Genomic DNA, 24,884 nt, shown 5'->3' on the forward strand with positions numbered 1-24,884 from the left:
CTGAGCGCTCTTTCTACCTGTTTCAAAAAGTCAGAATGTGTTTACTTGAATTCAGCCATTATTATTGCATTATTGCCATTTTCTTTGCTAACATGTGACATATTTTCTAGGCAAGTTACTTCATTTTGGTAACCCTGGATTTTACACGTAGACAAACTTGTATTCTATTGCTCCAAATACAGAACTTGAAAGTGCATCTGACTTCTAAACAGTATTATTCAGGCAGGTTTCAGAAAGTAACTAGACCCAAAAGACCTACATGCACAAATCTTCATAATGATTCATCTCCATTGAAAGACGCAGAATTTATAGCATATCTGCTCAGAAATCTAGTGCCATAGCATCATTAAGAGAGAGAACTGCTTTGCGTCCTGAAGTCTGGATATTAGAAGGGAACTAAACACCGTATTGTGCAAGAGGAGTCAGATATGGAATGGGAGTGAGTATTAATTTCACATACAAGTAAAGCAAGCGTTTCACGTGCAAGATGCAATACTGCATCATCATGGCATTTATATAATCTTTGGAGGTCTAGTCTCTGCCTGCTACCCACCTTCACACGAATGGGAGTTGTGTGATATACAGAAGGAAGCCTCAGAACTGCATTAAAATTTTGCTTAAACTAGTCTAAATCACAGATATTGTCACGCACTTTAAATGCAAATCCCCAGAGGACTGACCTAAAATGTACCATGAAATACTACACAATATAAATACTCTAGGTGACTTGTGTTAAATGCTGCTGACTGTACTCAGAATTCAGTAGTCTTGCTTTTTCCTTTTCAGTATTTCTAGCATACTAAAAGGCATATTTATTTCTTCCCCCATAAATACAGTTAATCTAATAATTTAAATTTGTAGATTTAGAAAATATTTTCTATGCAACTTAACACAATAGCCTAAAAAAGCAATTAAATTTAAGAAATAGTATATTTACAATTAAAATAAGTACAGACCTTATTGGATTTGCATTCATTTATCGCACAAAATAATTTACAAGGCTTAAAGTAATAAATAAGTCACTGGAAAGCTTTCAGAGGTGTGCGTTCTCCGTACGTCAGAGTGGAGTACAGTTTCAGGAAGCAGTAACGTATTCTGGCTAAAGTTTTCTCATGAGTCCTTATGTTGGACGGCCTTGACCAAAACGGGATTTTGACCTGGATTAAGAACACATAAGAAACAGATGAATGTTATTACTGCTAGAATTTTAAATTATTGTCCAGCCAGCTCTCTAGTACAGTATTTGTTTGAAATTACTGTCACGTTAAAGTGTCTTCTGAGAGAAGAGGAGGGGAAAAAAAAAATCTCACTCTCAAAATCTATTATTGAGAAAGTTGCATTTCTGCCAGGACACCTGTACCCACAAACTACATATTCATACAAAGGTAGGCAGCTGAAAGAACTGTGATGTCAAATATCTTCTTTTGAAATCACTAATTCTACAGAGAGAAAGTCACATGCATTTTTTTTGACAGAAATCAGACCTGTGAGAAATTCCTCCGACAACGTATCTGAAGCTTCCAGCCCAGCCCGTCCCTTAAAAGTTGGTCAGCAGCTCCACTATAAGCTTCACTATAAGCTTCAGCTCAAGAGGCTCACCTGCTGGCCAGATTATGACCCATTCTAGGCTCTACAACTGCACACGGTGTCCCAGCTTCTCAGTTCGTTTTGTTTTATCCATTTAAGGCGTAGAAGACCAATACGCAGTAATGTAGGTTTTTGGTGTGTGGAGTTTTTTGGTTTTGTTTTTGGAAGGAGGCCAAAGAATAGGCTAAAGAATCTTGGCTAACAACTTTCCAGTTATCCGTAATTTCACAAAAAATTATACTGGAGCAGCAGTCAACCTTCCAACATAGAAGCTATAAAGCAGTTCTTCCAGCATGGCTACAAGAGTTTCATTCTCTTAGCTCTAGTTTAGTTTGACAAGGGAAGCTTTCACACCATATATGGTTAACCTGCTGGAAGGGATGCTGATTCAAAAAAAGTAGGTGACACGAGGCATGCTTTTCTTTAAACACCCACGCCCCACCTGAAATCCACGTTCTGCTTTTTCCTTTTATTTTAAAATCTTACCTGGCATTCTTCTCGGCATTGTTTTGTCGTGCACTGACCTGCGCTGAGGCCTTTATCTGAGCTTCAAGTCTAGAATAAATGCCTCCTGCATACTGGAATCCAGAAAAAAAATCATGTTTTCACATTATTCCAATTTAATCAGTGTCTCTTCATAAAAATCACTAATATTCAGCAGAACCTATGGCATACTTTGTTTCATTATCACAACCCAGAACTGAAACCTTTTAAACCCATCCTATTTTCCATGCCCAGTTTTTAAAGGCAGTGAACTTTAAATATTATTTTAACCTATTTTCCCAAAAAAATCATGCTTGGAACAAAATGAAGATTGATAAAATTCAGTTCTTTAGCTTAAGTATTGAATAGATGGTATTTTCATTTGTGTTACATATTTTTGTTGCCAAGGCTCACTTCAATTCTGTAAACACTACATTGAGACAGGACAAATCTTACTTCTTTGCTGTCTTTTGACTTGACTCGATCAAGGTCTCCCAGTCTCATTTTTATCAAGTGCCCTGTAATCTCAGACATTCTTCTCTGATCTGTCAAAAATAAGAGAAAAATATTTAGGACAGAGGTTTTCCTTGCTACTCAATACAAAGAGAGAAGAATTAGACGCACACTTTAGTGATATTCTATTTGTAAAATAAGCTTTCTTCTCAGCTATTATAAAAATCTTGAACAACCAAGATCCTAGATCCTGATGCTTAATGTAGCTTCAGCGGTGTTCTTGGCAGATACCAGAATCAGCCTGAGGCATTACAGAGGTATCAAAATCTATGGGAATGGTTTTGAGGCAGAGCTTTTCAAAACGGCAAAAATGCACAAGAATCTCAGGAGAGGACAAAACATGGAACAAACGAATATAATTCTGAATATTTTTAGTCAGAAAGACTGGGAGAGAGATAGAAGTGAATGTTTATCTCTATCTGCACAGACAACAAATGGCACAGGGATGCAGGAAAAATTATTCACATACTGATACAGTCACCAGGTGACACAACTATAATCTCTGTAGGTAATGTGCTGACATTCCAAATAAAGAACATAAACCACGCTAACATACACTTATAATGCGTTTTTTCTTTTTCTCCTGCAAACTTTGAACTCCTTTCCAATATTTTCCAAGACTAGGCCCAATGCTGCCCCTTTATTTTTCAGTCTGTGTGCAAGACTACAATCTATAGTTTTATATGGTGAATTTTCTTTCCATTTTCCTACCACAAACATTTTTTCCTCCTGTAGAATAGATGAGATTGCTAATAAATGCCAGTCAAATCCTAAAGTAACATTTTCAGAAGGAGTTCCTAGCTGTATGAATATTTTTGTACAGTTTGGAAGAGTCTGAGATTGCTGCGTGGTTTGGATACAGCTGATTACTAACAATTAGCCTAGTTGAAATCTGTTCTCTTCCAAATGAGGAGCAACTATTAAGGAAAAAAAAACACACAACACAAAAACCCCATTGCTATATCTGAGATTAAATTCAACCTAAAGGTTTCTAAGTAGCTATATTTTAGGAGATTAGCCATTTCTTATATGAAAGTATAGTTTTCTTTGCGTAATATTAACTTTATGAAAGCTAAACTCATGCAAGAACGGACCGTCTTCTCTTTGAGCATCTTGGTTGAATCTTAGCGACCTGGAGGCATCCCATTTGTTCTGCTGCATACTCACACTGGTTAGAAAAGAAAGATGCACACAATGTTATCAGTAACAGATTACAAAAAGGGATGTACTACAGTATGTTCTCAAGGACTTTGAGAATCACTTACATGAACGGAGATGCATCTCGGGAACTTGACTATCAAAGAAAGAAAACCACATTAAGTATGTTTTAAGATCAAGTCCAAAACTTAAGAGAATTCCACATTATTCAACCCAACCAGAGAGGCTGGTTTCACAGCTCTGATTTTACCTTGTCAGATGGCTTCTCCTTTTTCTGAACGCTAGGTGAAGAAATCACTTTCTTTGGGTGCTTGTAGGATTTCTTTAATTTTTCCTTTCTTCCTGCTAATTAAAGAAATACCTACCAACACCATCACAGATATTTGGAATTTCTACACAGCTATGAAAGAGTTTTTTCCCTTTATTCCTTTACAAACAGAATAAATGAACAGGCTATTTTCCCTTTGTTAGTGTTGAAGGCATGCTAATACACGCAGATTACTCAAATGCTTTTCTATTACACGTGTACAGGAACTCAAGTACATATTTAAAATGCAGAGTGGTTACACGTAACTGCACAAGTTTTCTATTGTAAAATTAAAAGCAAGTGCACATACAAGCTACATCTTTGACCACATTAATTCAATCAACAAGCTCTGAGTGATATCAGACCGAACAAGTTTAAAATCAAACTACAAAAATTTTCATGCCTTTTTATTTTTTTCTTAAATGCACTGGTGCACTCCAATCCCTTTGAGTCAAGACAAAAAGAACAAAGAACTGCCTCTGTTCAAATGGCTCATTACTAGGGTGGAAAGGAGAAGTTGCTTTTTGGCTTTTCATGTTCCTAAACCCCTTATCATATTTAAAAAACAAAAAACAAAAATCCTTTTAGATCACAGAGCTTATCTTCTATGCAGACACAATTCTAGCCATGTTCACTAGTCATTGTATGTATGTAAACAGAAAAATATTCGGGGGGGCGGAGGGGGGGGGGAAGCATGCAAAAATATAGTCGGGTAGCTACTGCCTTTTCTTCCAACATTTATCTACAAGAAACTTCATAAAAAAAGTTTGATAGTCTTTCCTGCAAAATACACCCTTGGTCAACTTTGAGGACATCTCAGACACGAATAGTTGCAGCTTTCCTCATTTGCCAGTGATTTTTGATGGCACCAAACAATGGGTCAATTTGTACCTAAACACAGAAAAACTAGAAATAAAATTCAAGTAACATTATTTTTTATTTTAAAAATGCCTAATGTTTAAAATTTGCTTACATACGAATTCAGCTGCCTTGAATCCCTATCTCTAAATTCCAGGGAGGATGACTGTAGAGACTTGTACCTGGTTTCCTGCATACTTCTTCTTCATCCCCCACTTCATCCTCAGTGACCTCTGAGCCAGTGGTATACTCCTCTTCTTCAGACAACAATGACTGCTGTTTCTAATCAACAGGAGGAGAGTGCCACAGATTATAAGTGAGGCTTGATTCCTATCAAATGATACATTAAATCTGTCTTCAGGGAGTTGTCTTCAAATCTAGCTCCGTATCTTAGTGACATAACCGTGTGCACAGTTAGGTCTGAGAACATGATTCTCAAATATTGAGAAAGTAATTTCAAATCTTTGCTCAGAATGTTTTGATAAATATTTTTATTTGTTTCTTCCAAGCGGTCAAGCATTGTAAGAGATGCCCAGAGAGACTGTAGAATCTACATCTTCAGAGATTTGACTGGATATGAGCCTCAGCAAAGTGATATAGCTTTGAATCTAACTTTGAAGGTGGCCCTGCTTTGAGACTGGGAGGAAATATTTAAGATGACTACCAGAGATCCCTTCCAACCTATATTCTTGTATGCTTCAGTGTTGAGTATCCAATGTATTGCTGGCTATATTATTTTTCTAATTAATAAGAAAAGTTATGTTATCGTAGCAAGTATCTGAGCTAGCCACGTAATCACAGAATACAGGAAACTACAAGTTTACTTACGGTTCTATTGAGGCTTGCTGCATCTTGCAAACGGCCTGAAATTGCTGAGATAGTAATTAAATACCACAAAGCACGCATACTGCAGTGCACTACAAGTACACACAGACTCTGTACACCAGGGTTAACTGCATTAATAATTTATTGCAAGTTGGTCTGGAATATCTGGTTGGGTTTTTTTGTGAACTCACCCTAATACCTAGAACATTTTTTTTCCTTCCATCTCCTGTACATCATCATAAACCACCGGCTCCAATATTGCAACAGATGGGGTCATCATGACTAGGGGTCACAGTGACTAGTTCCTAACTGATCAGCACAGCATAATGAAAATATTAAGGAACGTGATGTTTAGATTGTTTTAATACATACAAATAACTTTTAAAATAAGTGATAGAGTGCCTAGTAATCCATGAGAAATGATGAAGCCCAAAACGGACTGCAAGTTCAAAAAGTTTGCAACAGGAACAGTCTTAATATAGGACACCAGAAACATCAGACTCCAACACAGATCATCAAGAGTGACAGAAGTAAATTGCCGCTCTCTAGCATTTACATTTAAAAAATAGTAAATCGTGACATTCTATGCTGCTGGAAAAACAACTCCCCATCCTCTGCGTTTGACTAGGTCCTCCACCCTGATAAATGCTTTTTGCCATGAAGCAGCAGCATAAAGAAGACATGAAGCATCTCGGGCAAGCCATCAAAGAGAGACACACTCAAAAACGATGATTTTGATGATTTACATTTTTGTCAGCCTAATGAACTATTAAGAACTGATGTGTGCATTGCTGGTCTATTGTTTGTTGTCCTTTATAAAGACATTTAAAAGGAATTTTTAACGTTTCTTCAAGCCAAAGTAGTACTTCACGCATGCTTCATGCTTTCTTGTAAAAATTGTTGCTATATTGCAACCTCCAAACTAAAGCAAAAGTAAGAAAATACATTTTCCTCAACATTAACTAGAAAATGAGACAAAAATCAAAGCTCGATATCTGCCAGTGCAGAAGAGCAAGCATTTAAAATTATGAACAAAATATTTTACTAACCAGCTGTAAAGTCCAGTTCTTCAGAGAAAGAAACTGTAGTCACAAAAAGAGAAAGGCATGTAAGTTAAAGAACTAATAATAATCAGAAATAAAAAAAAAAAGAGAGTGGAATTCTAAAAATAGGAGTGGTATGTTATAGTACAGCAATCTACACTGATAACTCCTACAAGGCCTACTCTCATCTTTAACTAGAAATTTTGGTGGAATGACTAAGTGTGCAAACAGGTTGTGAACTATTAATTGATTAAATGCCATGAATTCATAATCATGTTTTAATTTGACTAACCTTAGCACTACAAATATTTACAGCTGATTTTAATCAAAAAAGCAGTCCAGGACCAGGGGGGTGGGGGGAGCGGGCAGTTATGTACCAGATTGTTATGGATTTTAAATTTAATAGCCTCCCACATGTGTTGCGGGAGAGCTTCTGACACTCTGTTTGAAATTCTCAAGGAATCAGCAGCATCACGCTACCATCAGGATCCTTGAGTTACCAGAAGTTCCACAATGGGTGCAGAACTTCAAAAAACTTATCTTTGCATGAACGCTCTCTAAACCAGAGGTAATGTTATAAACAGCCTCCTTAAACTTGGCTTAGAAAGTATCTCGGTTGACCTGACATACACATAGTGACATACATGCACCATAGCTCGGGAAAGTAAAATCTTCCACATGCTCGGGGGGGGTGGGGGGGTGGGGAATTAAAAAACCAAACAAAAGCAAACACACACACACTCAAAAAAAACCAAAACCACAACCCAAGTTACTGTTCTTCATTTATGGGCTTGTAAAAGTCATGGGGACATACCCAGCTACATCAGCAGACAAAATGAAGGCAGCAATTATTTAAATAATTGCCACGTGACATATTTTAAACTATGACTGGATCCTTAAATATCATCGGTTTAAGAATGGCGAGGAAAGCACAGACATATGGGAATTGCCTCTGATATACAGAAATATATCCGGCAGACATGGTAAAAGTTCTGCCTTTTCACCAACCAGGTGTTTTGTACCTACGCTAGCCTATGCTATCCTGCAATGCTCAGCAGTGCACTTCTTCCTCCAACACCACACGGGCTTTGTTTTTAATAAAAGTTGTCTAATGAATTCTTCAAAGTACCCTTGTAAGAATCTTCATTATCAGAAAGAAGAGGGGAAAAAACATTAGCAGTCACTCACAGCATTGATTTCTCCAGTTTTGGGACCCCATGGCGTATTTGGTTCTACAAGCACATCACATTCAATGCCTTTTTCATCACAGAGCCCAATACCAGAGTCACTTAAAGAGAAAGATGTGAAACAAAAATGAATTTTTCTATTTTGTAACTTTAGAATCAGTCTCTCTTTACTCATCATGTACCAAGCGAAGACAGACCTCCAAGTCAGCTACATAATATTTTGATAACAATCCATTAAAATATAAAGATAGGCATGAATGCTGATGGGGGTCGAATGACTAAATGTCTGCTTGAAATTTAAAAGGAAAAAGTACTTGTTCTTCTCTTCCCAGTTTCCAACTAAACAATAAAAAATAAGTAACCTTTAAAAAGGCCTATGTCACCCATTTTAAAATGGGAGAGAAGTCAAACATCACATGCGCACGTGTTAAGTGTTGAAGGCTAAGTTATTTCAGTAACACACTACAATGTCCTTACCTATTCTCATCCTTAGTGAAAGGAACAACAATAACATCTCTATGATGAAGCAGATCATTCAATATTTTAGTAGTCTGAGATGGCAAAGCGTCCCCATCTTCATTTCCTGAAGGTGAGTCGACCATGTGATCCCTCACTTCACAGCCCTGCGATACATATGCACAAAAGATCAAATACTTGAATTAGTGGGAAGAACCAATTTCAGTAAGTACAATAACAAAAGTTCAACTTTTGAACTTTTGTGTCCCAAGGTCCTAGCGTGCCTTGGGACACTGCAACAATTTACAATCCTTATTTTGGAAAGGATCTAGTTTCGTAACACACTGTCACACGCCCCCCCACACCACGTGTTATGCTCTTCTAAAAGTGAGCTGGTATTGAAGTACCTTTGGGAGGGTTGTAGGATCAAATCGAAGTACTTTTTGGTTACAACAGGGATATACTCCTGTCCCAGTCGAGCCCAGAGCACTTGCTACACCTGGATAAAGAACTGGCTGCGAATGGTACTGGCAATGGGAGAATTCAGTACACAGGAAAGACTACATTAGAATAAAAAGAGAGATAATATGAGGTGAGATTCCTTACGGACGTCAAAATTTTGCACTATGAAGAATGTATAACAAGCTTTATTTCCATCTATTTTCCAAACTGCTTTAATCCTTGCCTCACCCCCCAAAACTCCCCCATAACAAGCCATCTACCGACAAACAACTGAAAGTCACAATATACTAACTTGGTTACATCTTGAGCAGGCCAACCAATTGACAGTCCCCCAAAGGCGCCAATAAACATCCCGCCAAGATTTCAGTTCCTCATGAAGGCCAATTAAGTACTCATGGACTTCCCAGGTTTTGTCTCTGAAAAAGCAAAAGGTCAGGCTGCATAGAGAGTCAGAACTCTGGTTTGAGCCTGCCACCAGAAAGGTGAGGTATTGAAGGAGCAGAACAACATATGCTCCGCTGGTGAAAAGTCTACAGCAGAGTTTAGAACGGGAAGGATACAACATTGGACAATCATTACTAAATTCAGACCATGACAGAAGAGCCTGTGTTCTTTCACAACATCCTAAACTTACTAATAACAAAGAATTACAGCTTGATTCATCTCAAGCTCCATATACTGCAAATTTATAAGCTAAGATAAATATGAAGCCTTTTAGAAATCAGGAGAATCATAAGACAGAGGAAAACCCAATACCCAGACTAGAAGAAATCAAAATATGCACAGGCAAACAAGTTGAGTCATATTGCAGTTTTCTGTCTTTAAAGTAATATGTTGTGCAACAGAAGCAAAGCACTGCCGTTCTATTTTATTTTAAAAGCCAATATAACTTGTTTCTATGCATCTGCAAGGCAACAGCAATTACTCTGTTAAGAATTAAAGTTTGAAAATATAAGACCATGGCTTTTTGATGAATCTGAGACTTCTGGTCTTAAAAATACTGACTTTGCTCCTTCCTAGTGATAAAATGACACACGCCTCTTCAGAATTTAAAAGAGAATACGCAACCTGCACTGGTGCATGCTATCTTCAGAAAGAGAAGATTACTGTCTTCCCAGAATTTTAAGCCCTGGCCCGAACCATTTTTTATTCCATATACACATCTAACCTAGACTAAGCGAGCAGTACTTCCAATAGGAAGTTAGTCCTAGGCACCACTAGGGGACCAATAAATATAAACCTATTTTTAAGTCATGAAAGACAGGCTTGTAATAGCTCATAAGCCTGGATTCATTAGTGGCCAGCGTCACTTCACCTAAAGAACGGTAAATGGATTCTGTGTAGAAAAGCAGTCGCAAGCACCACAAGGCAAATAATTAGAACCTAAGTAATCCTCTGAGCAACTGTAAAACCCTGTACATCTATATTCTAGGAATTGCAGAGCGGCGACATACAGTTAGCTTAAGTGAAGTAATACCATTAATGAATTTTACGTGGCTAATCACCAATTATCCTAATAGGTCAGGACAGGGTCGCAAGATTCGGTTCTAGTTAGACTGTTAGGCAGAACTTGATCCACACCTTCGAATTACCGATGGGAGGTAACACTAAATATGTGTTACCTTGGGAGCTGACACTGAACTGTGTTTTGGTTGCTCTTAATGAAATAGATCTGACGAGAAAGGTCTCCTGTCACTAACTTTCCACTATCTTCCTTAAAGGGGGCATGCGGGGAGGGAGGGAACCGCAGCTGATCGTGCGCTGATCTTCATTAAGAAGAGAGTCCAGCTATTCACAAACATGGATCAAACAGACAGAGCTGAATTAAACATTTGTGCCAAATGAATAAGGCATACATACAGAATAGTCCTGGGAGCTCCTCTGACAAATACTTTAGAACACAAAAACAACTGGCAAAGTTTATTTATAGTAGTCTTTAAGCAGGCCGAGTATGTGATTTGACAGTATGAAGTCAGTCTAGAAAATAACCTTTAGCATTTCTTTGCTGGCAGACGTGGATTTATCATTCCATAGCAAACCTTGTAGAAATGCAGCCTTTAATATAATTTGTCATCGACTAAACATATCTTAAAACCCTTTGATGAAAGAATTAGCTCAGCGTTTTTTATTTAAGGCAGTCCAACCCGAAATAGCCCTCCCAGTAATCGTGGCTGTAGCTCTTCCATTTCCACTCAGCAGCGGCACTGCTGAATGAATGTCAGAAGTACTGTAATCATCATAATTGCCCCCCCCTTTTTTGTTTTTTTGCTAGGTAATATAAGAAGTTGAGATGTTTCATACTGCTCTTCACATATCTATGACTTCATTTTGGTAATTCCTAAACATGTAGTATTTTTTAAAATCACCCCAAATCATATAGTTGAAGAAATTTTTTTTTTATATATATATTCACTACCTTATATGAACATAGACAATATTCCCATGTTGATCTATGTTGATTTTTCCTGGTACACATGGAATTCTTCTTTCAGTTTCTTTAGTTAGCAGCTTTTTACATAAACAACACCTAGATTTAAAAAAAAAAAAAAAAAGAAGAAGAAAAAAGTACTGGAGTAAGAGCAGGACTTCAAAACACAGGGACTGTCCTTGCAACTGAAGTAGTAATAAAAAAAAAAAGACCATACCTGTATAATGTTGCTGCATTTCCTCGAGAATCTGGATTTAGGTACTCTGGATCAAACAGTCTCTCAATCTTCTTGCAGAAAAGTTTACTATTAATGACAGCAACACAGCCTACCCATTAGAAAAAAACTGAAAATTGTTTTATGTATAGTGAGACTAACAATGATATTCTGATGATATGCAAAGTCACCACACTTCTTTCAGAATCTAGCTTTTAATTTTGTGATGTTCCTTTAAAATAATCTGTTTGGATAACTGGTTCCTGACCTGGTCATCTCTTATTTTTACACAGATGTGAGGAAAGAAAGAAAAAAGTTTCTTCCTCTATTACATTCTTTGTTTGCCAATGTAAACTGCCAGCTTCTACCTTGACTAAAAGACCTTTTATTAATGAATACTTCCGTGAAATTACACCTAACTTTAATTCTAAAAGTTATAATGTCTTCATCTCTACCGGTTAAAATACTTTCTTACTTTCACCTTGCTTGTCCGTCAGTATGCCCTCCAATAATTGGCCCTTATCTTGATACTCACTAAGCCGGAGTCCTTATGTATGAAGTAGTATTCCACCACAACTATTCAGCCTTCCAGCCATCCCAAATTCTATGTCCAAACATCAGAGTTCACAGGATGCTGAAGCCAAACCATTCTCTACGAATTAGGAGCATGTCACCGCATAAAAGGTTCCTTACCCTAATCCTGGCTCCCGTGGGAGAATTCATGAATAATTTGTCCATATCACACGCCCTAGTGCGGCCTTTCCTTTTGCTCGTTTCCTATAAAAAGCTCTTTCCTTTTGCTCATAATTTTAATATAAAATTCTGAAGTCACTTCATGGTATTCTGTGTTAAAGATACATTATATGAGAATATAAACTGTATATGTGTCACTTCAAACCTCACAGTGTCTTAGCTGTTCTGACAAATGATCCAAAAGCCCGACAGCACTTCAGTAGTGTATTACAGGGCAAAAAGTTACCTCTTAAATTTGTCCCTTTTGTCCTTCAACTCTTCCACTTCATTGTGTGTGAAGAGATCAGCAATGTGCGTGACAAGATTAGCATTGATACAATTCATGTTACATGGCGTGGCTACAATAGCATTCATATTTTTGTGACAATAATGAATGCATTTTTCTACCTAGGAAAAACAGAAACATTAAAAATAACGTTAAGGAATTCTAGACAAAGCTATCTCAAAAGATGTTACTCATTGCTTCAAGATTTTTATTTTTTAAAGTGTGGTGTTTTGGAAAACTATTTCAGTTCAACTTAAAAATAAAAAACCAGTCTCAGGTTTGTCTAAAGGAGACTCTGAATTAACGTGACTCTGAGTCAGTTCGTGTTCTCCTCCAAAAGGTTTCTACAGACCAGAAAACAACTCCACAAATGTTTCATCTTTAACAAGTGGTACCTTCCAGTCGCTTGTAAAAAGAGAACCACAGTACACATTATACATAGTATTGCCTGGATCTCAACTTAAACGGCTATGTCTACTGTGTACTTAGTTGTGGGTCACCCCAATGACAGAACTTCTGACAAACAACTCAGCAGATATTACTTATACAGAGCTGGAGAACCAGATCCTAAATTGCAGAAGTGTCATTCGTGTAAAAAGGATATAAAACAAAGGTATTCATTGATTTAATAATCTTTTTTTAATAAAACCTGTCAGAAGTCAGATACTGATGTTACTCCAGATCAGTCATCAGAAGGCAAATCCAAGATCCCACTATCACATTTAGAAATAACTTACTCTGTTAATTTTCTTGCATTGAGATTCTACAAATACTAGATTACTGCATTGAATAAGAAAGGTGGTAATAATCTCAAAATGTTCCCATTGCATCATCTGTTTATGTAACAGCCAAAGCATAACAAACAAGCTGTTAGACACCTGGTAAGTAACTGTGCCCTTACGGCAGAGAATCTTTCTTTCTTAATACTTACTAATGAATCCATCTTCAAAAACTCAGAAGAAATAAGAATTGATATGACATTTGATGGTTCTAAAAGGCAACAAAAAAAGGTTGGTTTTTTTTACAAGAATTCTTTTGATAATTTCATATCACATCCCTCCCTCTGCGTATTTAGTACCTGTTTTAAGTATTATTTTACCAATCAACCTGTCATTCCATCTTCCAATACGTAGAGCATTTTCCATCTTAAGAAACAGAGTTTTGGTTTATCATTTAGGTGGCCAGAGTACCACTATAACAAACTGGAATTTATAAAAACTGGAAAAGGTGGCTTCATAGGGATACAATGACTAAACAATTACACAAAAAGATTAACTTCCATCTGTAGCCATCATACCCAGCTGAGATTTTGCTTAACATAACCTTTGCATTGCAAGTTGTAACTCTACTCTCTTGGTTTGTTTAGATTAAAAAAAAAATGGTAGCAAAGGCTCATAAAAAGATTAAAAACTTGCCTCAAATTCATAAAGGCAAAGGTTCTTCTACCATTGTATCAGATTGCATTGAAGTTTTAGAAAATATTGCAATTGTACCAATAGGGAGCAAAGCGGAAACAAAACAAAACCTAACAGTCATCAGTATTTTAAAACTACCACTTTGTTCTTGCTCAGAAGAGGTCTGAAGAATCTTAATTGAAAACACCAGCTCCCAAAATATATTAGACCTTTTTCACTGCTTCAACTATCAGGATGTTTCCTCCAAACTGTCAGTGTTGACAAATCAGAGACATCTGCTATAATGACCAGAGGATCTCTGCTGCAACACTTTTCAAACAAATGACAAGCTTCAGCGCAACAGTCAGAAACAAAGAGACCGGGGCTGAACTGTGTCAAAAACATTACTCTTCCATTAGTACAGAACATAATGAACCTACAACAAACGATCTACATGCTTTCTTTTACCTAAAGTGGGCATTTCATTAGCTTCCGAATCTTTAGTGTTCCTTTTAACGTATCTTATCAACCAGTCAAAGATGTGAACGTCACAGTGCACTGAAATGTCCACCTCTTCCCAGCGCTGGGCATCCACTGACAGATATTCAGCAAAGTATTTCATTTCTGAAATCAAAAGGTCTCGAGGACAAACAAAATCTTCTTTGAGGTTTTTAGCTTCATCGCACACATGGATCACCATATTTGGCCTCAAAAAGAAAACAAGCCATGAACCAAATTAGGACCGTAAGCCAATTAGAACACCAAAACCGATCAACAAAGATCTCATCTCCAAATCTGGATCACACATTGCAACACTGATGTCACTAACAGGTTTTTGTTAACAGAAGGAAAACAAGCTGCAGTTATTAACTATTAATACCAACTATTAATAGAAGCTATTGTCAGATAGCATTGTCAGGTGAAGAACACAGATGCGTATCCTCTGACACATCACCAGTGCGATTTCATTGTTAAGTTCAGGGACCGGAGAAAGAAAATTTCTAGCTCCAGTCCCCAGTTTTGTCACCAGTTTGTTATGGGATACTACCTGAATTACATAGAGAACTTACTTGTTCTCCCTTTTTAATTTTCTTGAAAAAACAGGCAGATATATATGCCTAAGTTACTGAGGCACCAAGGAGAAAAACAGCATACAATAGCAATTTTCGTCTGTGGAAATTAAGATCGGTTTATTGTATATTAAAATGTCTATTTCTTACGAAAAGGTCAGAGCTAGAATCAGTAAATGCTGTCTCTACAGAAAGATGGTTACCCTTAGGTTTCAAACAAACACATTATTCTACATGTACTTGTATAGTACGGAAAACAGGGATGTGATAGTACGAAAAACAGTGACATGCACGGCTATTTGAATTCATAGTAAAATTTTTCATTTGCACCTTTCATTTACAGCTTTCTTTTCCTGCTGTTACATAGGACAAATCTATGTTCACAGAACATTACTTTTTTTTTAATTAAAATGTTATTGAGCATCAATCTTGTTTCGTTCCTTTGTAAAATCAGGTTATGTCTCCCACTCTCGCCACAGCAGTGATAAATCACTCAGAGGAACACTATGGACAGATTTATAAATGCGCTATCCCTATTGCACATAATAAATTCTCAAACCAACCCCTGGTATTTCTGTAGCAACGTAAGGTTTCAGAATTTCTTACAGCATTTATTAGGATGTTCCCAGCTGTCTTCTTTCTGATAGTAGAAAAGTATGAGCAATTTAGACATCTTTCTGTCGGTTCTATAATCCCCTAGATAATAAACACACGAAGATCCCCTTACCCCTGGCTTTCGTCAGTGCTGTCTCCACCTTTATGCACAGGACCTTTCTCAGATTCTGAAGAACAATTCCTTGTGGAGGTTGTGCTGGCCCTTCCTTAAATGTAAGGAAAAAAGGCTGCATTAGAACAAAAATGCCTGACCTTTTGCTCTTCAGCATCTTGGAAACGCAACTGAAGTAACAGCTCTCATGGTGGAGCAACGTTACACAACTAGCGACAAATCTGCTATCATAAGGGCTACTAGATAATCCAAATTCCTGCTCTAAATGCCATGCACTGGAAAGTCAGACCAGCAGCATTGCTGGGTTGCCCAGACACTTGGCTGCAAAACCAGATCGGTCCTGTCTCAATACAGAGCAGTAAGATTCACGCAGGAGCCTGCAGCATTTCCTTCTGGGAATGCAATCCATTCCCTTAGCTCTCCTTGTCTGCTTTGTGGGATGTGGGTCTTAAGACTGTCACATCAAAATTTCTGTTTTCAGGAAGCTTTGCTGCCAGGATATAAAAACTTGAGACTAACTCCACTTCTTATCCATAATCTGTTATCTTTGTTGATAAGTTGCTTCCAAACATAAGCGCAGAAGCCTCTTAAGATATGTTTTTGCTAAGTTTCCCAAAGACGTGGCTTAAAGCAGCAGATTATATAAAATGATGCTCAAAGAAAGCAGAGCATGAATTTGTCTGGTCCTAAAGCTACATCACGTAGCTTATCCCAGGAATAAAGGACAGCTGCCCTTTAGTTCAAATAGGTTATCTTCACAAATGCACTACAAGCAGTGGAACCTGGACGCAAAATCCAGTGAACTCCAGGAGGTCTAGTCACCAAATCCAACGAGTTCTGGGTGAAGGGTTAAGACAACCCCAGCATTCAGACATTGACTAACTTTTCTGACTGTGATGAATGGATTGCTGCAATCTGAAACTTCAATAATCTTGCTTGTAAGTCAGAATGATCATTATCTTTTTTAAATAATGGACGGGCACATATCTGTCTTCCCTTGATGAAAACCTATAAGGTCATGATTTTCCATGGTTACTCCCTACTCTCAGATTTCTAGGAAAAGAGTTCCAGAAGCCTCTTCTCCCTCTCGTGTAATGTAAGAGGCTGTAACCTTCTGAAGACGACCAAGACAGACCTCTTCACCTTATGGCTAAATAACTATAGGAGACCGACACCAAAAATGATCTGGAAGCTCCATACAGTTCAGAACACAGTAGTTATGCCCTTCAGGAAAGCAAAGTTATCACACCAGAGGCAGAAGAAACAAAACTTTCTCCAAAGATACAGCCTAAGGCCTTGCACCGTTAAGCCTTAGTAAGGCCATACAGAGGGAACACAGTTAATAAAAGGGGAAGATTTACTAGACAGACCCTAGTAAAACCTTGGCAGGGGCTGCATCAGCCACAGCCTTCAGGGCAGCCGTTCCGCTGCAGGCAGATGACCCGTGCTAGCATTAAAACAGCCAAGGTGGGAGTCCGAGATTTGGAATGCAAGGTAAGGCGAGTATTTTAAAGGAAGGGCCTGTGGAAAAAAATTACATGGAAGAATTCCATCTGCAAATATTAAGAAGTTTATTTTGAACACAGTGAAGTTATTTATTAAAGAAAAGGAAATAATGCTGACAAGAATATGCAGCACAGCCAAATTAACGGGGATGTCTGAACTGTGGTGGATGCCCCATCCCTGGAAACGTTCAAGGTCAGGCTGGACGGAGCTCTGAGCAACCTGATCTAGTTGAAGATGTCCCTGCCCATGGCAGGGGGGTTGGACTAGATGACTTTTAGAGGTCCCTTCCAACCCAAACCATTCTATGATTCTAACTTCATCATACATTTCTTCCTGTCTTTTTTTTTCCTCTTCCCCCCAAAGCTTACAGATTGTTTGACTTCTGAATGTTAGTAATAAATACTTTGGGTAAAAGGCTATCCTATATGCTTGTTTACTGCCATAATATGCATTCAGAGGGACTTAGCAGCAGTTTGCCTTATAATTAGCAAGCAATAAATGAGCTTTTATAACTCAGCCAAAACCAGAATCCAGCTCAAAATTAATTTGGTCTGATTGCTTTTTCTTGCTGTTACTCATGTCTACAAACAAATCCAAACAGGCCCAAAATTCTTGATCCTAACAATAAAGCAGATGTGAATAAATCCACTAGAAAGTAATTAACTAAACAAAAAACATTTACAAATTGGCTTTTCTCAAATCCCCAATTCTGAAACATACAAGTACCTCACAAATATTAAGAAGATGAGCTCACTACAAGACTGTGAGAAGGTTGATTATCCTAATTTCATATCAACAAATTACAAATAAACAGGGAAAACGATTTATCCAAAGTGGCAAAGAAAACGGAGAAAAATCTCAGGCTAGGATCTTGTAGTAGGAAACATCAGGGTACTTAACTGCATTAATACTTATTATATGTATTACATTGTTAAAAAGAAAACACGCACTAATTGTCTAAAGAGTTCTATAAGCAGAGTTAGCTTGTTAACTGCCTACTGGGAAGCTACTAATCTTATAAGTAGCCACCTGTGGGTTCAAGAAGCATTTATTCCACATCATGCACGTAACAAGTACATAATTGAAAGCTGACTAGAAGCATTTTCAGTCTAGATACTCCATACACAGTTTTCAAATATCATCTCTTGATTAGAGTTATTAAAAACATTTTGTTTGGTCTCCAGCAAAGGTCAGACAGCTGTTTTTCTGCTGCAAAGAGTACAGTGACCAGAAAGCTGCAGCACTGTGAAGGACATCATAACAGAGAACATTTTGTTTAAGCACTTCACTGTCTTCTTAATTTTTAACACAGAAATTGTTTACTCATCACTGGAGCAAATTTCTCATGCAACACATTTATCAAGTCCTACAAGGCGCTGAAAACATCTCAGTCTACAATGAAAACCAGAGGATAACTATCACACAGTTAATTACAACTTCTCACACACAGTTAATTACAACTTCTCACAGGAGAAGTACTTAAGGAGATGTTAACAATATTTAATTGTGCCGTGATTGAAATACAACTATTCGGACCGGTCCTCTTCTGCCAAATTATTACTGGGACACATAATTGACTAAGACACGTTATATGTCATTGCAAGACTGTCTTGCATCAAAAAGTAGCTAGACTACACTCCAAATGCTATGTAGCCATCCTGCCACCAAGCAGCATGACAAACACAGGGCTTTTTGCTGGGCGAGGAGGGTCTGATCTCAAGGGATCACCTTCTCAGCTTTCTGCAGCTTTTCTACACAAAACTTCCTAGTTATTTTAATAACACAGCTCAACGTGATTGCAAATGGCTGTAGGTTTAACGGTACAGCACTGGGGATACAGAACAGGAGAGTAATTCCTCTCCCCACCAAAAATCCTAAAGAGAGGATTTAGCGTAAGGATTTATGCCTTTTGGAAGGACGAGCTATTAAAAATACCCAAACAAACATCGATTCTTAACCTAAACTAACTGAAAATGACTTCATGTACGCATTATATTTATACTTAACTTTCTTTTTCAAAGATGAACAAGTACTATTCCTGGGTGGACTTACCACTCGGGACAGAGAAGCATGCACATACTGATTATAATCAAAGCCAATATATTTCAGAATGACTAAAAACATACCAGTTATAGTAATGGAATCCTGCCCAATAGCAGGCTCCTGAAACTCTGTCTGTGTATCGAGCAAGGAGGATTTGATGTACGTAGCTAAAGTTTCCACAGGACTCCCGCCAGCGGCCATCAGGGGATTATACTGGTTGTCAACAGGTGAACTTCCACTGCTTTTTAGTTCATCAAACCTTTTTGCACACTGTCACAAGATTAAATGATAGGACAATGAAGCAGTACCTTTCAGTACATTTTTAATAACTATAATTTGAGACGGATATTGTATTTCATTATATCTGTTGCACGTGAACAGTTACCGATATTAAACTTACAATGCTTCCTGTTTAGTTAGTGGTATTGGGAAAGTACATACATATACAGTAAAATAAGTAAGATTTACCATAATTAAACACTCTAACAGAAAGAGAATAAAATAAGATGGAACCTGTTTCAACCTTTATTTCCTTAAACCCTGTGATTTTAAGCCTGATCGTCAAAAGGGAAACTTATGGGGAGAGTTAAATTCTCTTTTTGTAACTAGTTCTTCTACCATAAACATTGTCAAATATTATTAAAAGTAGCTCTAGTAATTGGTTCATAGTTATTATTCTTTTACTTTATGACTTCCATTCTGATTTGGACAAAAGAGACTGGTGATTTCCACCGCAGTTCTATTAACTTCCCATTCCCTGTTTAGATGAACCAGAAAGTCTTTCCATTTTGTAAATTTGTACCGATACAATGACAATTACAGGTTTGATTCAGCAGAGTCCTACACACAGCTAATTTACACACACAAGGAAGTCGTCTTAATTCTACAGGTGACCCTCCTGTAACACAGCTCCTCAGGCTCCGTTCAAGCAGCTGGTTTTATTTGTTTGCTTTGGATTGAGCTAACTGACATTGCTGCATGCCACCTGCCCCTTTGGGAGAGGTGCACACAGTGACATCCTTCTGATATTAACGTAGTGCCTCAAATTCGTAAGGATGCCAGTCTACTGTATGCAACAGCTACATAAAAGCATAGGTATACATTTCCTTTATTGGCTTAAACAGGGGCTCCACATATTTGAGACACTTTGTTCTTTTAAAACAGAGTAACCAGACATGTACTAATCAATCGTTATCTTAATTAATGAGGAGAGAGCTCACTGATACTTTTATAATTATTTTATTTGCTTAATCTGCACCGTGCTGTCTGCAAATCGAAAGGTAAACAGTAGAGACACCCCCCCACCCCACCCCCCGCGCTTTGCCAAGCACTTGAAAGGCAGTAACATTCCACAGAAGCTTCTACTCATTCACTTTTACATTCTAAATACAAGGTTACAGTGATGCCCAATAGCAATGCTATAAATGTGAGCTGTCACATTTGATTAAGTTTGCAAGAAAATAAAGACAGTTGGCTTGTTTTTTTTCCCAGCTTTGCAGAATCACAAGGGCAAAGACATTTTCCTCTTTTAGCTCACTTCCCCTCAGAACTGAAAAATTCGAAATTGTTATTTTTAAAAAAGCAAGCATTTCACCAGGAAATTCAGCAATCCAGAAAGATTGCGTATATGGAGGTACTAGGTTCATCCAACTCTATCCCAACCAAAGAACGAAAAATCCACATCTTGTAGGACCAAGCAAGAGGCAACTGCACTCTTAACTACCCAATAGAGATCTGTTAACTCATACTTCCTTAGGATTGTAATGACAAGCATAGAAAGCTATCAGGTTTGCTAGTAAGTATATGACAATCTACGTGAAGTTAATGGGTACTGCCATCCTTTCCGTGAAAATCTTAGCTATGTAATTTGAAATACCTTAGCACTACTTTTTTTTTATTCCACTTCTTAATTTTTACTTTCCAGTAATTTTTGTTCTTATTCTGTATCAGTTCTACTGAAATAAAACGCAGAATGTATTTCTTAATTTCAATGTTCAGGTTTTGTAGAAACAAAACCCTTTTTTTTCCATCTACTGCTCATTTAACATTTTTGATTCTTTAGGTATAAATTACTTCAGGGAAAAAAATAATCCCTTAACTTCAATTTCCCTCCCTCCCCCCAAAGATGTTTTCTTCTTCATAAAATACTGCTTAAAGTATACAAATTCTTTTATTAGTAACTTCACCTCTTTGGATGTATATCCTGGAACTAGCCTTGCCACGCTGTCCCAGTTGATAGGCTGAGGAACACCAATTAGGGAACACAGGATCATATCCAAAACCATTTGATTGTTGTCATACGGAAAGTTATTGTTTTCTGAAAATCCACGACTCATCTTTGGCTACTTAAGCCTAGAAGAGAAAACGTTATTAGCAAGCCTCACTGCATGGTTTACTAAAGCTTGATCCACGTTAACTGCAGCGCTCCTGAAGTTGCTATGGGAAATGTTTACCACAGCACTGCAGTCAAGTACTAGGGCTTTATTTGACAACATTTACGTATTCATAGCTGCACCCTCAAAACCCTGGGGGAAGCAGATGTGCAAAAGACACCAAAACCAACTCAACAGCAGCAGGCACTACCTGCCGCTCCTTTGAGTTGTCTGATTCCAGGAGGGATTCACACCACTCATCTCTCCAATGCAAAAACAAGGCCTCCCACAACCTCCGAATAAACAGCCTCAGCAACAGAGGGACATTTTAATTTAAATTTACTTACATTCAAATACTCTTGTCTGTTCCCCCAAACTTTGCTGCTGCTCAACTTCGGTCTCCTCTTGCTCTGCCTATTTGTTTTGCACACCTGACTTCCATCACATAGGAGCCAACCCAGGGCACCCAGCTAAGGGCCATCAATAATACTTTGGAGCCAGGAAACAGGACACCTGGATGTCGTTCAGCTCTCATCCTGAAGACCTGACTTTTGAGTCATCCTAAGGCATTCATAACTCCTGACTAGCTGGGATTATCAGGGCCAAGAAACCTTGTTCCTTCAGCTTCAAATTGAACACCAGAACAAAGCACACAAGGACAGTAGTGAACACTTTGGGGGGGGGGGGAGCATTTCCTCTAATGGGAAAAAAGTGTTATGTTTAGTTTTGTTTTTTTCTTTTTCCAAATGAATTTTATGTATAGCACCAGGGAACACAGTAAAAGTTCAAAGTACTAGCTTAGCATATGCTGGGAGAAAACTGCAGGCATTAATCAAGACTTTCATATTCAAGTAACGCACAGCCAAAGAGCTTAGCAAGGACCCATATTTGGAAAGCACTTTGGACCTTTTCCGAAGTACCTTAATCAGATCACATAAATAACAGGACTTAAAATCACATACAGAATTTTGACTTGTAGAGCAAGGATTATAGAGAATTTCAGAGAAAATACACTTAGATGGTAGCAGATTTAACTGATCACTTGTTACTAAAAGTATACTACACGTAGATGTTTCTTTTGCATCACCCTCTTTCTAAAAGAAAAGATGCTTAAAACATACAAAATAGCACTGATTTTGTTTCTGACTCTAGAAGCTATTCCAGCACTTTTTTTTTGTTTGTTTTGTTGGTAGAAACAGAAATCGCAACAGCAGGTAACTGTAAGCTTTCATCCTCTGAAAAGAGCAGCTGAATGAAACCATCAGAAAGAAAAAACCCAGAACCCACCAAGATAATTCTTAGATTTCATATATTCACGAGATTAAAAAAAAAAAGCCACAAAGAAAACACAGGAGTCCAGTAGAAAAAGTCATACCATTTTAGCAATTCTATCTAAATGAAGTCTATTGCAAAGCGTGCCAGATAGCCAGTTATAACAGAGAAAGGTCCTTCACAGACGATATGAGCCCAAACTTTCCAACCAAGAGATGCCACTATGAGGTAAAGATAGATCAGTCCCTGCGGTCATTGAGCCTTTAGCCCTCATCCTGATAGTACTATCAAGTGGTGTCACCGTGGTAATTCTATGGTGGAGACTTCTCACAGTCAGTGCAGAGACAGATGTCAGGATCCATTATATTTAAGCCACTGAGTATCCACCGTATCTGCTGTTATGAAAAGAAATAACCGTGCCAGAACAGGTCAGCACCAGTGGCAAACCCAAGTGGTTATAAAATGGGAAGCCGACTTCTTGTGGTAGCTTGTACGCGTGCAGCAGCTGGTTTAAAACCATGTTTGAAAAAGGTAAGTAAATGATGGAGTATCAGAGTCCTCTGGTCTGGAGCCATAAAATACACTTAATGAAAGTAAAATTACTAGCAGTATCAATATTGCATACATCACCATTTTAAGGACTAGTTCTATGATATGATTATACTGGGTAATCAAAGAAAGACAGAAGGAAAGGCGGCTATTTTGCAAGAGTTAGAGCCTATAATTTAAAGGAAAAAATACAGTGTGTTTTGACTGCTTTGCTGGTAACAAGTTTACGTACACATCAGCACTGTAGAACATGAAGCAACCCGACCATGAAGGAATGACAGGTACTCTAAGACGTAATGACACGTTCAGAGAGGATGAAGCCTTTGTCTCTCGAATATTTTTTTTTATTCGGCACATTAAAATACAGTTTTATATATGCTTATTACTGCAAAGATAAATGAAGGAGCATACTTAGTTACAAGCATACAAAAGTTAAGTCTTTTTATTTCTATTCTGGAAGGAGCACGGGACTCCTCTTTGTGGCTTTATACATGATATTTAACATTGGCCTTTTTGTCCTTTAGGAAATCCTGTCAGAAGTATAGTTAAAGACACATGCAAGATTCTGCCTCCTGCCAAGAACAGTGCGCTCCCTAAGAGCAGCAACATAAAGCCTGTAATAAATCATATTGTTGAGAGAGAGAAGGCAACTTCTACAGATTCTCTCCAGTTTGTTACTGCAAGTAAAGCTCAAGTTAACTCTTTCCAAAGTCAACTATGGAAATTGGAGCGAAAAAGTTTCAGAATTCTTTAATTCTAACCAACTCATTTGATATGCACAACACAGAAAGATACGTGACAATAGGAATTTTTATTAATACTTAGAATTCTAAATTAAGCGGTGCAAACGATTCCCAACACTTTAATGTTTTGTATAACTGATATGATTTAAATAAAGGGTTAATTCGTTATACAGTAAGCTGGTTTACATTACGGTGATGCACCGCCTCATTTAAGTCCTTTTTTTTTTTATTTAAAGCAAAGAATCAACCTAAAAATGAAGAATTACTATCCTCTTGCACGTGCACAACCTGTGGGAAGGTAAAGATGGTGGGATGAGCATGAGGTTTCATGCAGAACCCTTAAATGCACTGAAGTGATGGTGCAGAATGAGGCGGGAGAAAGAAATAACAGCAACTTTGATTGTAGTTTGCCCGCATACTAGCCAAAATAAAAATTAAAATAAGGTATTTGAATAAAAAAAATCAAAACTGATCCCAGTTTGGGGGGCAAGATCCTACAAGTGTGACCAGCCTCCTCACGCAATACCGTCCTGGTGGGACCCGCCCTCAGCAGCGGGGACCTCCGCCAGCCACCCCAACCCTCTCCGACGGGGAAGCCCCCCGCAGCTGCCAGGCGCCCCTCCCCGGTCAGAGGCGCGGAGGGGCTGGGGAGCGGAAGGGAAACCCAAC

The 24,884-nt window shown here is 38.0% G+C and overlaps 1 protein-coding gene across 1 annotated transcript; it reads right to left on the bottom strand.

Moving 5' to 3' along the window:
* Window positions 1–1,094: 1,094 nt before the first annotated feature.
* On the bottom strand, window positions 1,095–21,635 carry KIAA1841 (KIAA1841 ortholog). Its single transcript, XM_009319583.1, has 20 exons — window positions 21,466–21,635; window positions 19,363–19,549; window positions 15,731–15,824; window positions 14,402–14,640; window positions 13,471–13,529; window positions 12,501–12,661; window positions 11,525–11,611; window positions 11,296–11,406; window positions 9,172–9,295; window positions 8,825–8,977; window positions 8,439–8,584; window positions 7,963–8,062; window positions 6,781–6,813; window positions 5,089–5,188; window positions 3,992–4,083; window positions 3,849–3,877; window positions 3,678–3,751; window positions 2,527–2,615; window positions 2,074–2,165; window positions 1,095–1,157 (listed from the first exon to the last, which is right to left on the bottom strand). The coding sequence occupies exons 1-20, from the start codon at window positions 21,613–21,615 to the stop codon at window positions 1,121–1,123; spliced, it is 2,157 nt and encodes a 718-aa protein (XP_009317858.1). The 5' UTR covers window positions 21,616–21,635; the 3' UTR covers window positions 1,095–1,120.
* Window positions 21,636–24,884: the final 3,249 nt, after the last annotated feature.

Source organism: Pygoscelis adeliae, unplaced genomic scaffold (assembly GCF_000699105.1).
Source record: "Pygoscelis adeliae isolate BGI_AS28 unplaced genomic scaffold, ASM69910v1 Scaffold122, whole genome shotgun sequence".
NCBI lineage: Eukaryota > Metazoa > Chordata > Aves > Sphenisciformes > Spheniscidae > Pygoscelis > Pygoscelis adeliae.